The sequence below is a fragment of the Bos taurus genome, chromosome 19 (assembly GCF_002263795.3).
Source record: "Bos taurus isolate L1 Dominette 01449 registration number 42190680 breed Hereford chromosome 19, ARS-UCD2.0, whole genome shotgun sequence".
Classification (NCBI taxonomy): Eukaryota; Metazoa; Chordata; class Mammalia; order Artiodactyla; family Bovidae; genus Bos; species Bos taurus.
This window is the reverse complement of record NC_037346.1, coordinates 33,516,503-33,531,152: the sequence shown is the minus strand read 5'-3', so window position 1 is coordinate 33,531,152 and position 14,650 is coordinate 33,516,503. Positions and strand designations below refer to the sequence as shown.

Sequence of the window (14,650 nt, the reverse complement as noted above, 5' to 3'; positions counted from 1 at the left end):
GACACTTCAGTGTGGTTGAGGAGAAGGAAGCCAAATGTATCAGCTTGAGCAGTTCAGAACATGACTAGGTGGAGGAAAGGCAAGGGAAAGTCCTACTCATCACACCAAGTGAAGTCGGGAACTGTCATTCGTAACCGATGGGACAAGAAATGATGGTTTGAGGATACTGGTTAAAGTCACAAACATAACTAATAAGGGAGCGAACGTGAGCTGTGTGACTAGAATGAAGGGAAGAGAGAGGTGCATGATTCCTGAGTCATTTAACTTAGGAGGAAGTTAGAAGGTCATGCCACTATTTTAGAAATCAAGAAAATGGTGGGACTTCCCTGGTGGTCCAGTGGCTAAGATTCCAAGCTCCAAAAGCAGGGGTCCCCAGGCTCAATCCCTGGTCAGGGAACTAGATCCTACCTGCTGCGACTAAAGATCCCAAGTGCTGCAACTAAGCCAAATAAATAAATATTTAGAAGGAAGGAAGAAACAGTGATGTCAGCAGGTACAGAGAAATGAAGGAAGTCGCTGAAATTAAAGAGAGAAGCGAAAAATCATTCTCCCAAGGTCCAGGATTGAGGCAAGGAAGTCTTTCATGTGATTATATTTAACTATGTGTATATTACTTTGATAATTTTTGATACAGCACCATGATTAAACAAATTGATATACAACAGAATGTGTATGTCCTAAATATTGACAAAGTAAAAAATAACTAACAAAAATGTATCTTTGATGGTCAGGAATCAATCAATAATGTTATTTTTTAGTGACAGTGGTAATCTGTTAATCTTCTTTTTTCCCCCTTAAACTGAGACCACTGTCTGCATACTTGACTTCAACACTAGTGTTTTATAAATAGTAGATAATCTATATGGGAGTGTCAGTTGGTGTTTATTGCTAACAAAAGCTATATATTCTTGGCTGATAATTTCATTCTGTTTGACTTTTAACCTAGAAAAGAAATCTCTTGTTGGCATTTGAAGCAGCTGAAAGTGTAGGCATCAAACCCAGCCTGGTGAGTGTCCCCCTTTGTATCCATGTGATATTTTAATCCCATGAGAAAGAACTTTATGCCGTCTACTAAATAATCTTCACAGCAATGAAGTCCATTACTCATGATTCCTGATATAAAAGTGTACAGTTGGTCTGACCACATGTGATTTAGAGTGTTTTCAGTGAAGATTTCGCTGTGCATAAATTTCAGTTCTAGACTGAATTATCATTAAAGCCCTGGAAATATGAATACGATGTAATTTTTAAAATATCAATACACAGCCAATCTCTGAAGAAGGAACGGGAAATAACTAGATGCCAGAAATTAAAAGAGGAGTGAAGACCAGAGTCCTGAGGCATGTGCTGGACTCTGGCCACCCCAGGGTGGGACTGGGGCAGTGGGAAAGGGCCTCCAATGTGTGTAGGCTGTGGTTTGTGCTCATGAAGGGGCAGGAGACCTGGCACTGAGCTCCTGTAACCAGAGCATTGGGCCTGAGACCCCTGGACAGAACCAAGGCTCCCCAAACGCTGATCTTCTTAGTGAAGGGGAGATAAAAATTGCTACCTGCCAGTCCAGGGAGGTGATAAGGAAGCTCAGTCTCTACCTTGGATTTCTTAGTGGCCAAAACCCACAAAATCTCTTGGAGGGAAGGAAGGAAAAGCTGGGCCAGATGAGGTTTTGAGTCCAAATTTATAAGATCTGCTGCAAGCAGTGACTAGTTTATAGTGTCTCTGATGCCAGAAGCTCTGTGGCCTGGAGTACAGAGGCTACTGAAAATACATTCACAATTCAAAATTACAAAGCAGTCGGGAAAATGATCTACTTGACAATAGGACCTGCTGTACAGTACAGGGAACTGTACTTAGTATTCTGTGATAACCTATATGTGAAAAGACTCTGAAAAAGAATGACTATATGTGCATGTATAACTGAATCACTTTGCTGTACACTTGAAACTAACACAACATTGTAAACCAACTAGACTCCAATAAAATTTAAACAAAGAAAAGAAAATTATCTAGTCAGCAGGCACCACGAACAATAGGACCATCTACCAGAATTTGAGATAATAAAACAATAAGAAAGAGACCTCAAAAGACTATGTTTAAACATATTGGAGATCAGAGAAGGAATAAAAATCATAAGGAAGGAACATGGTTTTATTTTTTTTTTTAAGATTTTGAAAAAAGCCAAGTAGAAATTTAAAATTTGAAAGTAAAAACCACAGCTGGATTGAAACCTGATTGGATACAGCAGAAAAGAGAACTGCTGAACCAGAAAATACATCACAGGAAATTACCCAGGACATATAACAGAGATTTTAAGATGAAAATGTGATAGGGGTTTTATTAATAGGTTTTCAACTTTAAGAAATGGAAAACCCAACTAACGGTTGCTTCAACCATAAAGATTTTTTTTTGTAGTTTCAGGAATGGTTCACTGCTTAATGTAATCAAGGCCCACAGAGTGTCTTTACTTTCTTGGTTCTTTGTCCTCTTATTTGTCTCTCTATAGCTGAACATGGCTGCCAAGCTCCAGACATCACTCCCATCTGTAGGGCCAAAAGTGGGGAGGAAGGGGTACAGTGAGTGCCTGACATCCCCCTTTGATAAGGAAACCAAAAGGCTTCCGAGAGGCCCTCCAGCTCTGTGGCAGTTCTCTGTTGCGTGGCCACCCCAGCTGCAAAGGGATTTGAGAGGGCAAACATACAACGTTTCTCATCCTCTTTAGTGGGACGCCTGCAAAGGAAACAGAGGTTGGGACCAACTGATAGTGTCTGTCACAGAGCTTAAGAGGCATGGAAGATAAAATCAGACCGTGTCCAACTCCCATGGCCAGTGGGAATTCCAGAAGTAGAGGAAAGAAAACATGGAGAGAGAATATTTGAAAAAGTGGCGCCTGAAATTTTTCCACAATGATGAAAGACCACAGATTCTTAATGGAATCTCAAACAGGATAAATAATACAAAACATCCATCCAGACACATTGTAACGTAATTGCAGAAAAAGCAAAGTGATCATCTACAAATAATTTGCACTAACCAATAATAAAAGAAACCTAGTAGAAAACTTGGAGAAGTCAATGGCACCCCACTCCAGTACTCTTGCCTGGAAAATCCCACGGACAGAGGAGCCTGGTAGGCTGCAGTCCATGGGGTCGCTAAGAGTCGGACACTACTGAGCGACTTCACTTTCACTTTTCACTTTCATGCATTGGAGAAGGAAATGGCAACCCACTCCAGTGTTCTTGCCTGGAGAATCCCAGGGACTGGGGAGCCTGGTGGGCTGCTGTCTATGGGGTCGCACAGAGTCGGACACGACTGAAGCAACTCAGCAGCAGCAGCAGTAGAAAACTATCAAAGTCTGGAATAGGCAACTCACAAAGGGCCAATAAACGTTTAAAAACATGTTCAGTGATTAGGAAAATCTCAGCTGCAGTACAGTGAGAGATATACTTGTGTAACCCTCAGAGGGTGAAATGAAAAGGGAAAAAGACCAGGGGCTTCCCTGGTGGCTCATCGGTAAAGAATCCACCTGCCAATGCAGGAGACATCGGCTTGATTCCTAGGCCAGGAAGATTCCAGTACTGTGGGACAGCTAAGCCCATGCACCACAGTAACCTCAGCTACTGAGGCCCACACTCCCTAGAGCCCATACTCCAGAGCAAGAGAGGCCGCTACAATGAGAAGCCTGCTTATGGCAACGAAAAGGAGCGCTTACTCACCACTAGAGAAGAGCCCGCATGACAACGAAGACCCAGCACAGCCCAAAATAAAAAATAAATAAAATTTTGGGGGAAAAAAGGAAAAAGACAACTATCGTAGGAATTTTAATACTATAGTTATAACAGTGTTATCCTAACATGTTTGACAGAATAGACAGTTTTTAAAATATATACATAAGTATATTTCTTCAAATAGTAAATGTAACTATTTCTCCAAAACGCACAGAGAAAGAACTAGAACTTTAGCCATTAAAGAAGTGCAATTCATTGTTTTAAATATAGTCACACACACACATAAACAAAAAAATACGAGTCCGCCCAAATTCCACTGAACCTTTGAGAAACAGATGTCCCTATTGTGCAAACTCGAGTCTAGAGAATTTAAAAAGAAGTGGGGGGACTTAATGTCTGGCGAGGATGGAGTAGCAGGAACCTGATTTATCTTCTGAAACACTAAACAGCCAGGGAGTTGTCGTTGTTCAGTCCCTAAGTTATGTCGGACTCTTTTAAACCCCATATACTGCAGCACATCAGGCCCCTTTACCCTCCACAGTCTCTGAGAGCTTGTTCAGATTCATGTCCACTGAGTCAGTGATCCCTTGCAACCGTCTCATCCTGTCATCCCCTTCTTTTGCCCTCAATCTTTCCTAGCATCAGGGTCTTTTCCAATGACTCAGCCCTTTGCATCAGGTGGCCAAAGTATTGGAGCTTCAACTTCAGCTTTAGTCCTTCCAATGAATATTCAGGGTTGATTTCCTTTTGGAATGACTGGTTTAATCTCTTTGCTGTTCAGGGGACTCTCAAGAGTCTTCTCCAGCAGCACAAATCGAAAGCAGCTAACAAGTAACCACAGATCATTTGCTTAAGGAAAGATATTGAATATAATGAGAACTTGTTGGAAGATGATATTCTACACAGAATATGGTTTTCTTTGTATGCTTGCGTGCTAAGTCACTTCAGTCGTGTCTGACTCTTTGTGACCTTGTAGACTGTACCCCGACAAGCTCCTGTGTCCATGGGATTTCCCAGGCAAGAATACCGGACTGGGTTGCCATGCCCTTTTCCAGAGGATCTTCCCAACCCAGGGATCGAACCCCCGTCTCCTGTGTCACCTACAAGGGCAGGCAGGTTCTTTACCACTAGAGCCACCTGGGAAATGTTACTGTTAATATTTGCTTTTTTAAATTAATGTTTTTTCCTGTTTTTTTGTCTCATGTACTACTGAAGTTAGTGAATGCTGGGAAGCAAATGAGATCATCTTGTTGAGCTAATCATCAGAGCCAGAGATTTTATTTGTACAGAAGTCTCTGAGGAGCTACTGACGAACATCATCGTGGATCTCACAAACATTTAGGAATGTTTGTGAGCAGTTTAACCAGTTCATGCCATCAAGAAAATAGAAGCTTCCTACATTATTAAGTTTACTTTTGTATCATGAGATGCAGTGAAAAATAATATATTTAATTACATGTGACATTTTAAAATTGCAACTAATCAGAATTGGCAGCAGTAACAATCCCAAGTCTTTGGTCAAGTTCTATTATTAGATTAGTCAGGAAAAAAATTCCCTTATATGTTTATATTCTAGCAAATATAGGCTTTTACATTTAGAGGATTAACAAGGATAAGAGTTTTTCCAAGTGAAAACACCACAGTGTTCCCCCGAGTTGAGAATGCATTTCTTCCCTGCCACGTTGGGAATGCATTTCTTCCCTGCCACAGTGTGAGACAGAAATTTCACCCACTGCATCAATCACAGGAAGGGTGGAGAGAGAAGAGGCGTGGCCTTGTTGCCGCTGCTGTCAGAGCAGCCAGAACGGGTGCCCTCCAAGGGTGGATGTGTTTGCACTGGTGAGGCAGACATGCCCATACCCGGCCGTGTGGTCTGTGAGGGTGTCACTTGCTTGCTGAGCCTGTGTGTCCCCCAGAATGGTCACTCCTCACACAGACTAAGGTCTTCAGGTCACCTAGGAAGGTAGGTCTTCACAGCTCAGGGTTTTATAGGGAGGTTAGAATGATTCCTTAGGTGAGGCTGAGCCTGCGCTGTCGCATAAACTTTATAGAGACTACTCTGTACCAGGCACTTTCTGTGAGTTGAGTCATGGTCCCTCTCAGAAGTCCTATGACATAGATGCTCCTTACATGAGGAACACTGCAATTTCGTGGAAGGGCACATAGCTTGTGAGTAGCCAAGACAAGGGTCAAGGAGGCTATTTGACTCCAGAGCCCACATCTCACCCCTCCATGACCCTGCATCTGAGCAGCCATGCCAACCTGGGCTCTTAAAGCACAATTTACTCATAGTCTATCAAGCGCATATGTGTTATATTGTAATTTATCTGATTATAGGGCTTATCTCTGGGCCTCTCTGGTGGCTCAGACAGTGAAGAATCCACCTGCAACATGGGAGACCTGAGTTTGATCCCTGGGTTGGGCAGATCCCCTGGAGAAGGGCATGAGAACCCACTCCATTGTTCTTGCCTAGACTCCTGAGGGAAAGAAGCCCTATCTTTTTTTTTTTCAATTACTTTTATTGCAATGAAATACACATAACATGGCTTCCCTGGTGGTAAAGAATCTGCCTGCCAATGCAGGAGACATAAGAAATGAGGGTTCAATCCCACTGTGGGAAGGTCTCCTGGAGGAGGGCATGACGACCCACTCCAATATTCTTGCCTGGGAAATCCCAGGACAGAGGAGCCTAGCAGGGTGCAGTCTATAGGGTCAAAAAGAGTCGGACACACTTAGCGACTAAACAACAACAACTATGAATAAATTTTATTGATTGATGGCTGTCCAGCCAGCCTTGCATTCCTGAGATGAACCCACTTGATCATGATTCAATTTGCTAATATTTATTAAGGATCATTGTGTTTACATTTTAGTGAGAAATTGGTATTCTTGTAATGTTTTTGTCCTGCTTTTGGTATCGAGGTAGTTCTAGCTTCACAGAATGAATGAGGAAGTGTCCCCTCCTCTTCTGTTTCCTGGAAGAGATTGCATAGAACTGGTATTATTTCTTCCTGGACTGTTTGATAGAATTAACCAGTGAAACCATCTGGGTCTGGTGTTTTCTTTTTTTGGAAGGTTTTTAGCTACTGAATCAAGTGTCTTACACTATCGGATTTTTATTGATCCAACATACCCTGTCTTCTCCTGAAAGGTGTTAACTGATTTCTTCAAACATGTTCAAACGTGATGTTGACAATGCACTAAAATAGTTTAAAATTTAATTATTGTCGGGTTCAAGCATGTAGGACAGTCTGAGTAAAACTGTGAATATTGATCAGACTTCAGAATCCTCTCTGAGCAGGAAGACGTGTCCTTGTCCCCAGAGGGGGTTTGCCATCCCTCCAGCCTCTCAGGCCATCCCTGTCTTCTCAGAGCTCATCTGCCTCCCGAGAGCACAATTCCTTATCGCTTCTGTCTGTGTCATCATGTTAGCAACCCTCGTGTTATAAGAACTTCGGCTGTTTGTGCATCTGTCTGTGCACACAGAAGGAGGCTTTTCCTCCTTGTCTTCTGTGAATGCATTGTTTCTCTTTTCACATAGCTGTAGGTTCCTGTGTGGGATGTTCCACGTGCTCCTTTTTCACCCTTCCCTCAGACCGATGATACGCTGATTTCTCAGCCTCACCAGGGAGAAAAATCAGTTAAATATATTTAGATGCTGAAACAGAAGCTAAGTGGCTGGTTCCAGGCCTCAGCCAGTTCTGTCCCTGCCCAGGAACAGATGTTCTGAGCTCAGCCTGCTTTTCCACTGTGTCTCTGCTTCCATCTTCATGCCAGGACCTTCCCTACTATTCTCTCATGACCACAGAAGAATCCGCAGTCAGCCCCAAGATGAATTGTTGAGTAGTGTGGTGACACAAATTTCAGGAAAGCCTGGCTGAGCAGTGGATGGAGCACCATCCTGCCGCCGTCAGTCCCCGGCCTCTGCCTGTGCTTGCTTATGGTCAATGAAATGAGGGAAAATAAAACGTGACTAGTGACCCTTTTGCCACTAGTGACCCTCTGGTCAAATAGCTTTTAGCTGGTGTAGGGCTTTTGTGGCGCAAGTAGCAGAAACAGTACTGCACAGATGCTCACTACAAAGAAGTGACCACAGTCACACCCTGTGCTATTTGGATGGGACAGCTGTTCTCCTGGACAGTGTATGTCCGCTAAATGACGTAGCACAGCTGTGTGGGAAATTGAGTATGAAAAATGTTCAGTGACCAAGCACAGGGTACGCAGTGACAGTGTGGGAGGACATGGGTGTGTATTCAAATGTAGCTGGGAGAAGTGGGAATCCTTTCGCAACAATGGAATCATAGTGACTCTTTTTGAAACTTTTGTTTTATTGATTGAAGTAGAGCCAATTTAGAATGTCCTTTTAGTTTCTCCTGTATAACAGAGTGATTCAGTTACACGCACACACATTCTTTTCCATGTTCTTTCCCATTTTTGTTTATCCCAGGATGCTGAATATAGTTCCCTGTGCTGCACAGCAGGACCTTGTTGTTTATCCATCCTGTATGTAACGGTTTACATCTGCTAATCCCAAACTCCCAGTCCTCTCTCCCCAACCCCTTGGCAACCACAAGTCTTCTCTATGTCTGTGAGTCTGTTTCATAGATAAATTCAGTTGTGTCATTTTTTAGATTCCACATATAAGTGATATCATATGCTATTTGCCTTTCTCTGTCTGATTTAGTGTAATAATCTCTAGTTGCATCCATGTTGCTACAAATGGCATTATTTCATTCTTTTTAATGGCTGAGTAATACTCCATTGTATATATGTAACACATCTTCTTTATCCATTGCTCTGTCGATGGACATTGAAGTTGTTTCCTTATCTTGGCTACTGTGATTAGTGCTGCCTAGACCATTGGGGTGATGTATATTTTTGAGTTAGAGTTTTATCCAGATATGTGCCCAGGAGTGGGATTGCTGGATCATGTGACAACTCTTAGTTTTTGTTCAGAACTTTTCTTTTTTCAGAACTTTCTTTTAATGCTCATTGTTAAAATATGAGAGGGGCAGCAGATCATGTCTAATGTTCCTAAAAGTATAGCATCTCCTGAATAAGCGGGAAGGAAAAGCTTTTCTTTTCCCCACTGAGCACCTTTAGCACTGGCTGGGTGTTGCCTGCACCTGCTGGCCACGAGGGAAGGTCCGGCGGCACCCAGTGACCTCTGCCCTCTCCCACAGGAGCTCAGTGAGTTGCTGCACACAGACCGGCCTGACTGGCAGAGCGTGATGCAGTATGTGGCCCAGATCTACAAGTACTTCGAGACGTAGGTCCTGCGTGTCCCACACCCACTGTGCGCCCTGGACGCACCTGGTCTGTGCTGTCAGCCGCCCACTGTCTGGATTTCCAAGGCAGGTTCCACGCGAGTCCAACACACAAACAAGAAACAGCGGGGTCCACCGCACCTACCCTGAACCCTGGCACATATGGACTGTAAGTTGGGGGTCGTGCTCCCAGGGGCCCCCTTCTCCTGTGGGAGCCCTGCCATGTGTTCACTGGAGCTGCCCTGAGTCTCACGACAAACATCTAAACCCATCATCTTTCTACTAAGAATCCTGGCTTCTGCCTTCTAAAAATTCTGCACTTGCCAGTCCAGCCCCTCCAGAAACACCGAGCAGGACACAAAAGGACAAAGTCAGCTCTCAAGCAGCTCTGAGTCACGTGAGCCCTGCCTTTTGGGGACAGACTTGGTTCCCAGAGAGGATTTCACCACCGTTAGGTCTCCTGTCCCTTCATTCTCTGGGTGGGAGACCAAATGTTTGAGATGAAAGGAGCCCCTGGGTGTGTGCTCGGTGCCCCTGGGAGGGACAGGAGGGGGTGTGTCTGGGGCGTGGTCACACCAGGACTGGTGCTTGGCAGTGGACAGAAAGCCTCTGTGACCTCACCGGCTCCTTGCGTCCTGCACATGTTCATGCCCGTCCACACCCACATGCTTGCACACGCAAAACTTGACAAGAGTCCCTCAGACAGAAGGGACAGGCCTGTGTTGGCCAAGGTCCTCCTGCTTTTGCACAAGCAGGCTGAAGATGTGTCTTTTGGGTGTGCTGGGCAGACAGCATCTCAGCTCTGGCTTTGGCTTAGTCCTTCCCCAGGCCTCTTAAATTTGCATGGACAGGAGGCCCGAACAAGGCAGGGAGGGCTCGGGGTAGGACTGGATGAAGGGCATCGGCTTTCCCAGCACGTGCAGTCACCCCATGTGGCTGCAGAGCACCCCCACCCCAGAGCAGTCCCTCCCCTGGGTCGTGCAGGCATGGGTGCAGGTCATCACCTGGGCAAATACATGCACATTTCATGGCAAATGAGGCCCCCCTGGCCCAGGGGGCTCCCACAGCTGCTGGCATCAGTGCCCTCTGACCCAGGTCCATTGACACTCCCTGAGCCCAGGGCTGCCCACCCTGCCCAGTACACCCTATGAGCCCGGGGGGGCAGGCGGGCCCTTCTGCACACCCGGGCCCTGTTGATCCCTGTCCTGGGAGGTGTGAGCTCAGCCCCCCTGCCCAGTTGCCTTGGAGGAGACACTGGCCCCGCCAGGGTCCATCCGTCCCCCTCAGGCTGCAGAGGTGACCCACTGGGGTTCTTGTCTGGGGGCTCCCCGACAGCATACACCCCCTCACCTGCCCCGGCCTGGGGTCAGAATGTCAGGAAGGGACACCAGCGTCATGTTGTGTGTATTTTCAAAGTCCCCGAGAAGCGCCGGAAGGGGAGTCTGGTGACAGTAACCATGTGGGGTGTCTTCACGTGGAAGGTGGAGCCACCTTCCTGGACAGTCTGCTGGAAGTTACCCGGTGTCTCCTCCCAGGTGTCTGCCTCCTCCTCGCCCCCTGCTCCTGCCTTGCTCACCCCACAAGGGGGTGTCACACCCAAGAGGGCTTCGTTGGTGGCTGTGTTTACTCTGGGTTCGCTGCAGGCTCTGCGGGAGGGGTTGCCGATGCCTGGTGCTGCTCCTGGTGCCCTGTGGTTCCTGAGAGGGTCTAGGATCGGCTCCTGCGGCAGTCTCTCGGTGGGGGGCTCACTTCAGGTTAAAAAGAAGAGAGGGGGCCATGTGCAGTTTATTTTTATAACTCGGAGAGGTTGCCCAATTCCCCTTGCTGCCCAGCGGGCAGGCTAGAGCACAGCGTGCCTGTGTCCTGCCCAAGGGACCAGGTGGTGCAGGGCAGTCTGGCCCTGGGCATCCTGGTGTGGGGTCAGGTCTTCCAGTACTGAAGAGGCGGGGGGTCACCTTGGTCTGATTTTAATTGAGGAGCTCAGAGCACAAGTTGAGTGTGGAATGTTTTTAAAGTTGAGAACACATGGTGTTTACCATAAGCGCACCCCACCCTCCCCAGTTCCCTGTCCTGAGGTTTTCACAGGCCACTGTATCTATGTTTCTTCCCATCTTCCTCCACCCAGCACTTCGTCATTTAAAATATTTGGTGGTTCTGCAGATCCTTTTTCCAAAAAAAATGCATTATTTTTATACGCAAGATAGACACAAAATGCAAGATCCCCAAGAGGGGCGGAGTTGTTTTAAGACACAAAGAGAAGCCCTTGGCTCTTTGTGTGCTGAGTTGTTTCCTGGCTGATGGTGGTGCCACAGCCCCTGCCCACTGGGCTGGCCATCTGGGAACCCACACCTCTCCTGGCCCGTCCCTCCTCACCTCAGAAACGACGGTGGTCTTTGGTTTTTGCTCTTCACTCAGCTGTTGTATAGCTTTTATTGAGACCACCCAAGGACCCCAGGGGACCCACACCTGGTGTCACGGTATCCGTGGGTCTCAGCCCCAGAATGGTGGGCTGCTTTCCCAGCCCCCTGCTGTCCCCACCAAGGGACAGGCCCCTCTCTGTGCCCTGCCTGGGATGGAGGACTCGATCATCAGATACGAGCTCCTTTGAACATCCAGCCCCAGTCCTCCCCAGCCCAGAGCCTGAGGGTCATTTGAGAGGAAGTGAGAGTGGCATGCAGCAATGGACAGGACTCAGAAGCCCTTTTATAAAGGATATTTAATATCGTGGCCCCAGCTTCGTGGCAGGTTTCACTTTTCTGGCCAGGTTAAAGTTTGGCTGGGCCTACGCTGCCCTGAGCAGCTCTCTGACTAACCACACGAGCTGAGTGCAGTGGATGAATGCGGCCTCGTTTCTGCCAGGAGTGCAGAGTGCCAAGCGTGGTCCAGACACGACAGATGCGTGTGCAAATGTGGACACGACCAAGTATGACATATGACTCTGTAATATTTCTAATAAATATATTTTGTTTCTGTCTGATTGTGAATTTGTCCCAGCGACATTTATTGTTACTGTTTTCTCAAAATGCCAGACTTCCATTCAGTCCATTCCAAACTGGCACCTCCAGGCCCCTGTTCCTTGCTGGGCGTGGTCTCCACCGCAGCTGCCATGGGTCACCGGAGAGGTCTGGGCCCTGACGCCCCTCAGCCTCCTTCCCTGCATGGCCCCCTTGTGGAGCCCACCCTCCAAGGCTACACAGGATGCTGTAGGCTGCATGGACGGGCCCGCCAGGGATGGGGAGCAAGCAGGAGGGGGTCATACCAAGATCGTGGGGGCAGGGTGAACATGAACTTGAATGGACATGGTGCAGTGTTCTGACACCAGGATGCCATGCGAGCGATTCGTCAGGTGGTTTGTGGTCTTCAGGCACTTCTCGGAGGCCACTGTTCACAGATGTCTGGGGACCAGCCCAGCCCACAGGAGAGGAGAGAGGACACAGGAGGAGCCTCATGACTTCCTCCTCCTTCCAGGGAAGCCCCTGCCTCACTTCCCACCCTGACAGGTTCTGGCCTTTCCCTCCTGGGGGCCTCTGATGCAAGTGGAACAGACCCTGAGCCAGGATGGCAGCCACCACCCACTTCCTCTGGACAGTCAGGTGCCAGGCAACTGTACCCAGAAGACACCAGGGTCCTCGTGTGATAACCTGCCATTGTCCTAGCTGCTCAACCTGTGTACAGGTGTGTGCGTGCACACACGGGCACATGGACATTTGGTGGATGGCCAGTGTCGCAGCCAAGGCCAATTGACCCCCTTCCATGGTTTGGGGTCCAGCAGGGAGGTTCCTGATCTATGGGCCTGGACCCCTCTGTGAATGAAGTTCGGTCCAGGCATACTGAGTTCCGTCTGAGGCATGAGCTGCCCAGCGAGGCCTGACCCACAGCCCATGCCCCAGTGGTACTTTGCGTCTGTGGTCAGTGGCTCTGTGCTGCGTTGAAGGCCTGGGGACTCTGGCCGCGGGGTCTCGGCCAGCTGTGGGCACCTTCGCCAGTTCTTCTGTTCCTCCTGCCACTAAGCGCACGGCTTCCCAGGGCAGAGCCAACAAGGTCAGATGTGTACAGGGCCAGGGATGTTTTCAGTCTGAACTTGCAGTCCTGGAGGCCGGGGTTTTAGACCTTACCTCCTATAGACCAGCACACCCAAATGGCCCCTCAGGGTCTCAGGACAGGGTTGAAGCTGTGCACTGTGACTCTTTAGAAGTCTTTTATTTTGAGGGCCTAAAATTTGTATTTGAAGTTTTTAAAATGTCGAGAATTCTACATTCCCTTCCTAACAGGTCATATAAAAATGTTGACTTTTCCCCTAAAAAATGTTTGAGTACTATCAGGACGTTGGTTGGGAAGATTCAGCACCTCCTTGTAGAGCTACGTCCCCTGGCATGAAGAACTCATAGGCATGCCTGATCCTCAGGGCATGAGTCCAGCTGGAGAAGTACAAAACTGGCCAGAAAGGTGAGTCACAAATTGTGTAACTTCAAGTTGCCTGGGAAAAGAAAACCAGGGAGCACAGTGGTAACGAGCTTCATCGGAGCCCCTTATGATTCGTTTCTGGACAGGTTCGGCTCTGGAGCTGTTTGCACAGGGTGGGGTGGGGAGCCAGGCTGGATTCCAAGAACATTTGCTGGCCTGCGCATCCTCCAGGTTGAGTCAGCTGGAACCCACAGCATCTCATTGTCCGTGTCCCCAGGCCATGGAGAATTCCTCCCCTGCCTCAGACAATGGAAACCTGTCTCCCAGCTAAGAGCAGACACGTGGAGCCTGGGGATTTGGCAGATCCGGACCAGACCTGGCCCCAGGCATCTTCTCCAACTTGTTTACAGTTTAAAGCAACGGGCCTCTTCCCTGAGCCTGCCTTGAGAGAGCAGAGATGCTGTGGGATCTCTGCTGCTGGGAGGGGCCACTGTGAGTGATGTGAAAGATGGCACCTCAGCAGCAGCCTTGCCTCCTTTGAAAATGAAATTCTCTGACCATGAAACCAGAAGCCGGAAGATGCATTTCCTGTGATTAGTTGTAAATGTCATTGTTCTAAAGTGACAATTGTTACTAAAATATATGTTCTGTCCAGAGAATACCCAAAAGTACAAAGATGAAAAAAGTCCTTGGCATCACACCAAAAATGGGTTACCACAATTAACCTCCATTCAGTATTTTATCAGATCACTTAGGATTGGGCTAAACTTCAAGGAATAGAGACTCCAGCAATACTGTCTTAGATATGAAACTTATTTCTCACCAAAAAGAGAAGTCCAGAGGTGGAAAACCCAAGAATGGTATGTTGGAGCCCTCAAATCCTCAGGGACCCAGACCCCTTTCCACTCTGACATTTCCCAAGGGAGTGCAGTTTGTCCTCATGAGCTAAGATGGCTGCCAGAGTTCCAGTCATCACAATTGTATACCAGGTGGCAGCATAGAGGAAGAGTGCCCTGTCCTTTTTAAATCTTCCTAGAAGACCCATTTAACATGTTCACTTTTATTTCATTGAGCAGTGTACCTAGCTTCAATTTTCAAAGTGAAACTTAGTTGCTCAATCATATCCAACTCTTTGTGACCCCATGGACTGTAGCTTACCAGGCTCCTCTGTCCATGGGATTCTCCAGGCAAGCATACTGGGTTGGGTTGCCATTTCCTTCTCCAGGGGATCTTCCCCAACCAGGGATCAAACCTGGG

The 14,650-nt window shown here is 47.4% G+C and overlaps 1 protein-coding gene across 13 annotated transcripts in view; it reads left to right on the top strand.

Moving 5' to 3' along the window:
* The window catches only part of SPECC1 (sperm antigen with calponin homology and coiled-coil domains 1), a 206,548-nt gene extending 194,575 nt beyond the window's left edge, over positions 1 to 11,973 (top strand). For 11 of the 13 annotated variants that reach the window (XM_059878320.1, XM_010816096.3, XM_059878318.1 and 8 more), the window contains 2 exons: positions 947 to 1,006; positions 8,906 to 11,973. In XM_059878320.1, the coding sequence (XP_059734303.1) occupies positions 947 to 1,006; positions 8,906 to 8,995 (150 nt within the window). In that variant the 3' untranslated portion in view covers positions 8,996 to 11,973. The remainder of the gene's footprint in view (positions 1 to 946; positions 1,007 to 8,905) is intronic. The other 2 variants (XM_059878321.1, XM_059878322.1) reach the window with 1 other exon arrangement.
* The last annotated feature ends 2,677 nt before the right edge of the window (positions 11,974 to 14,650 follow it).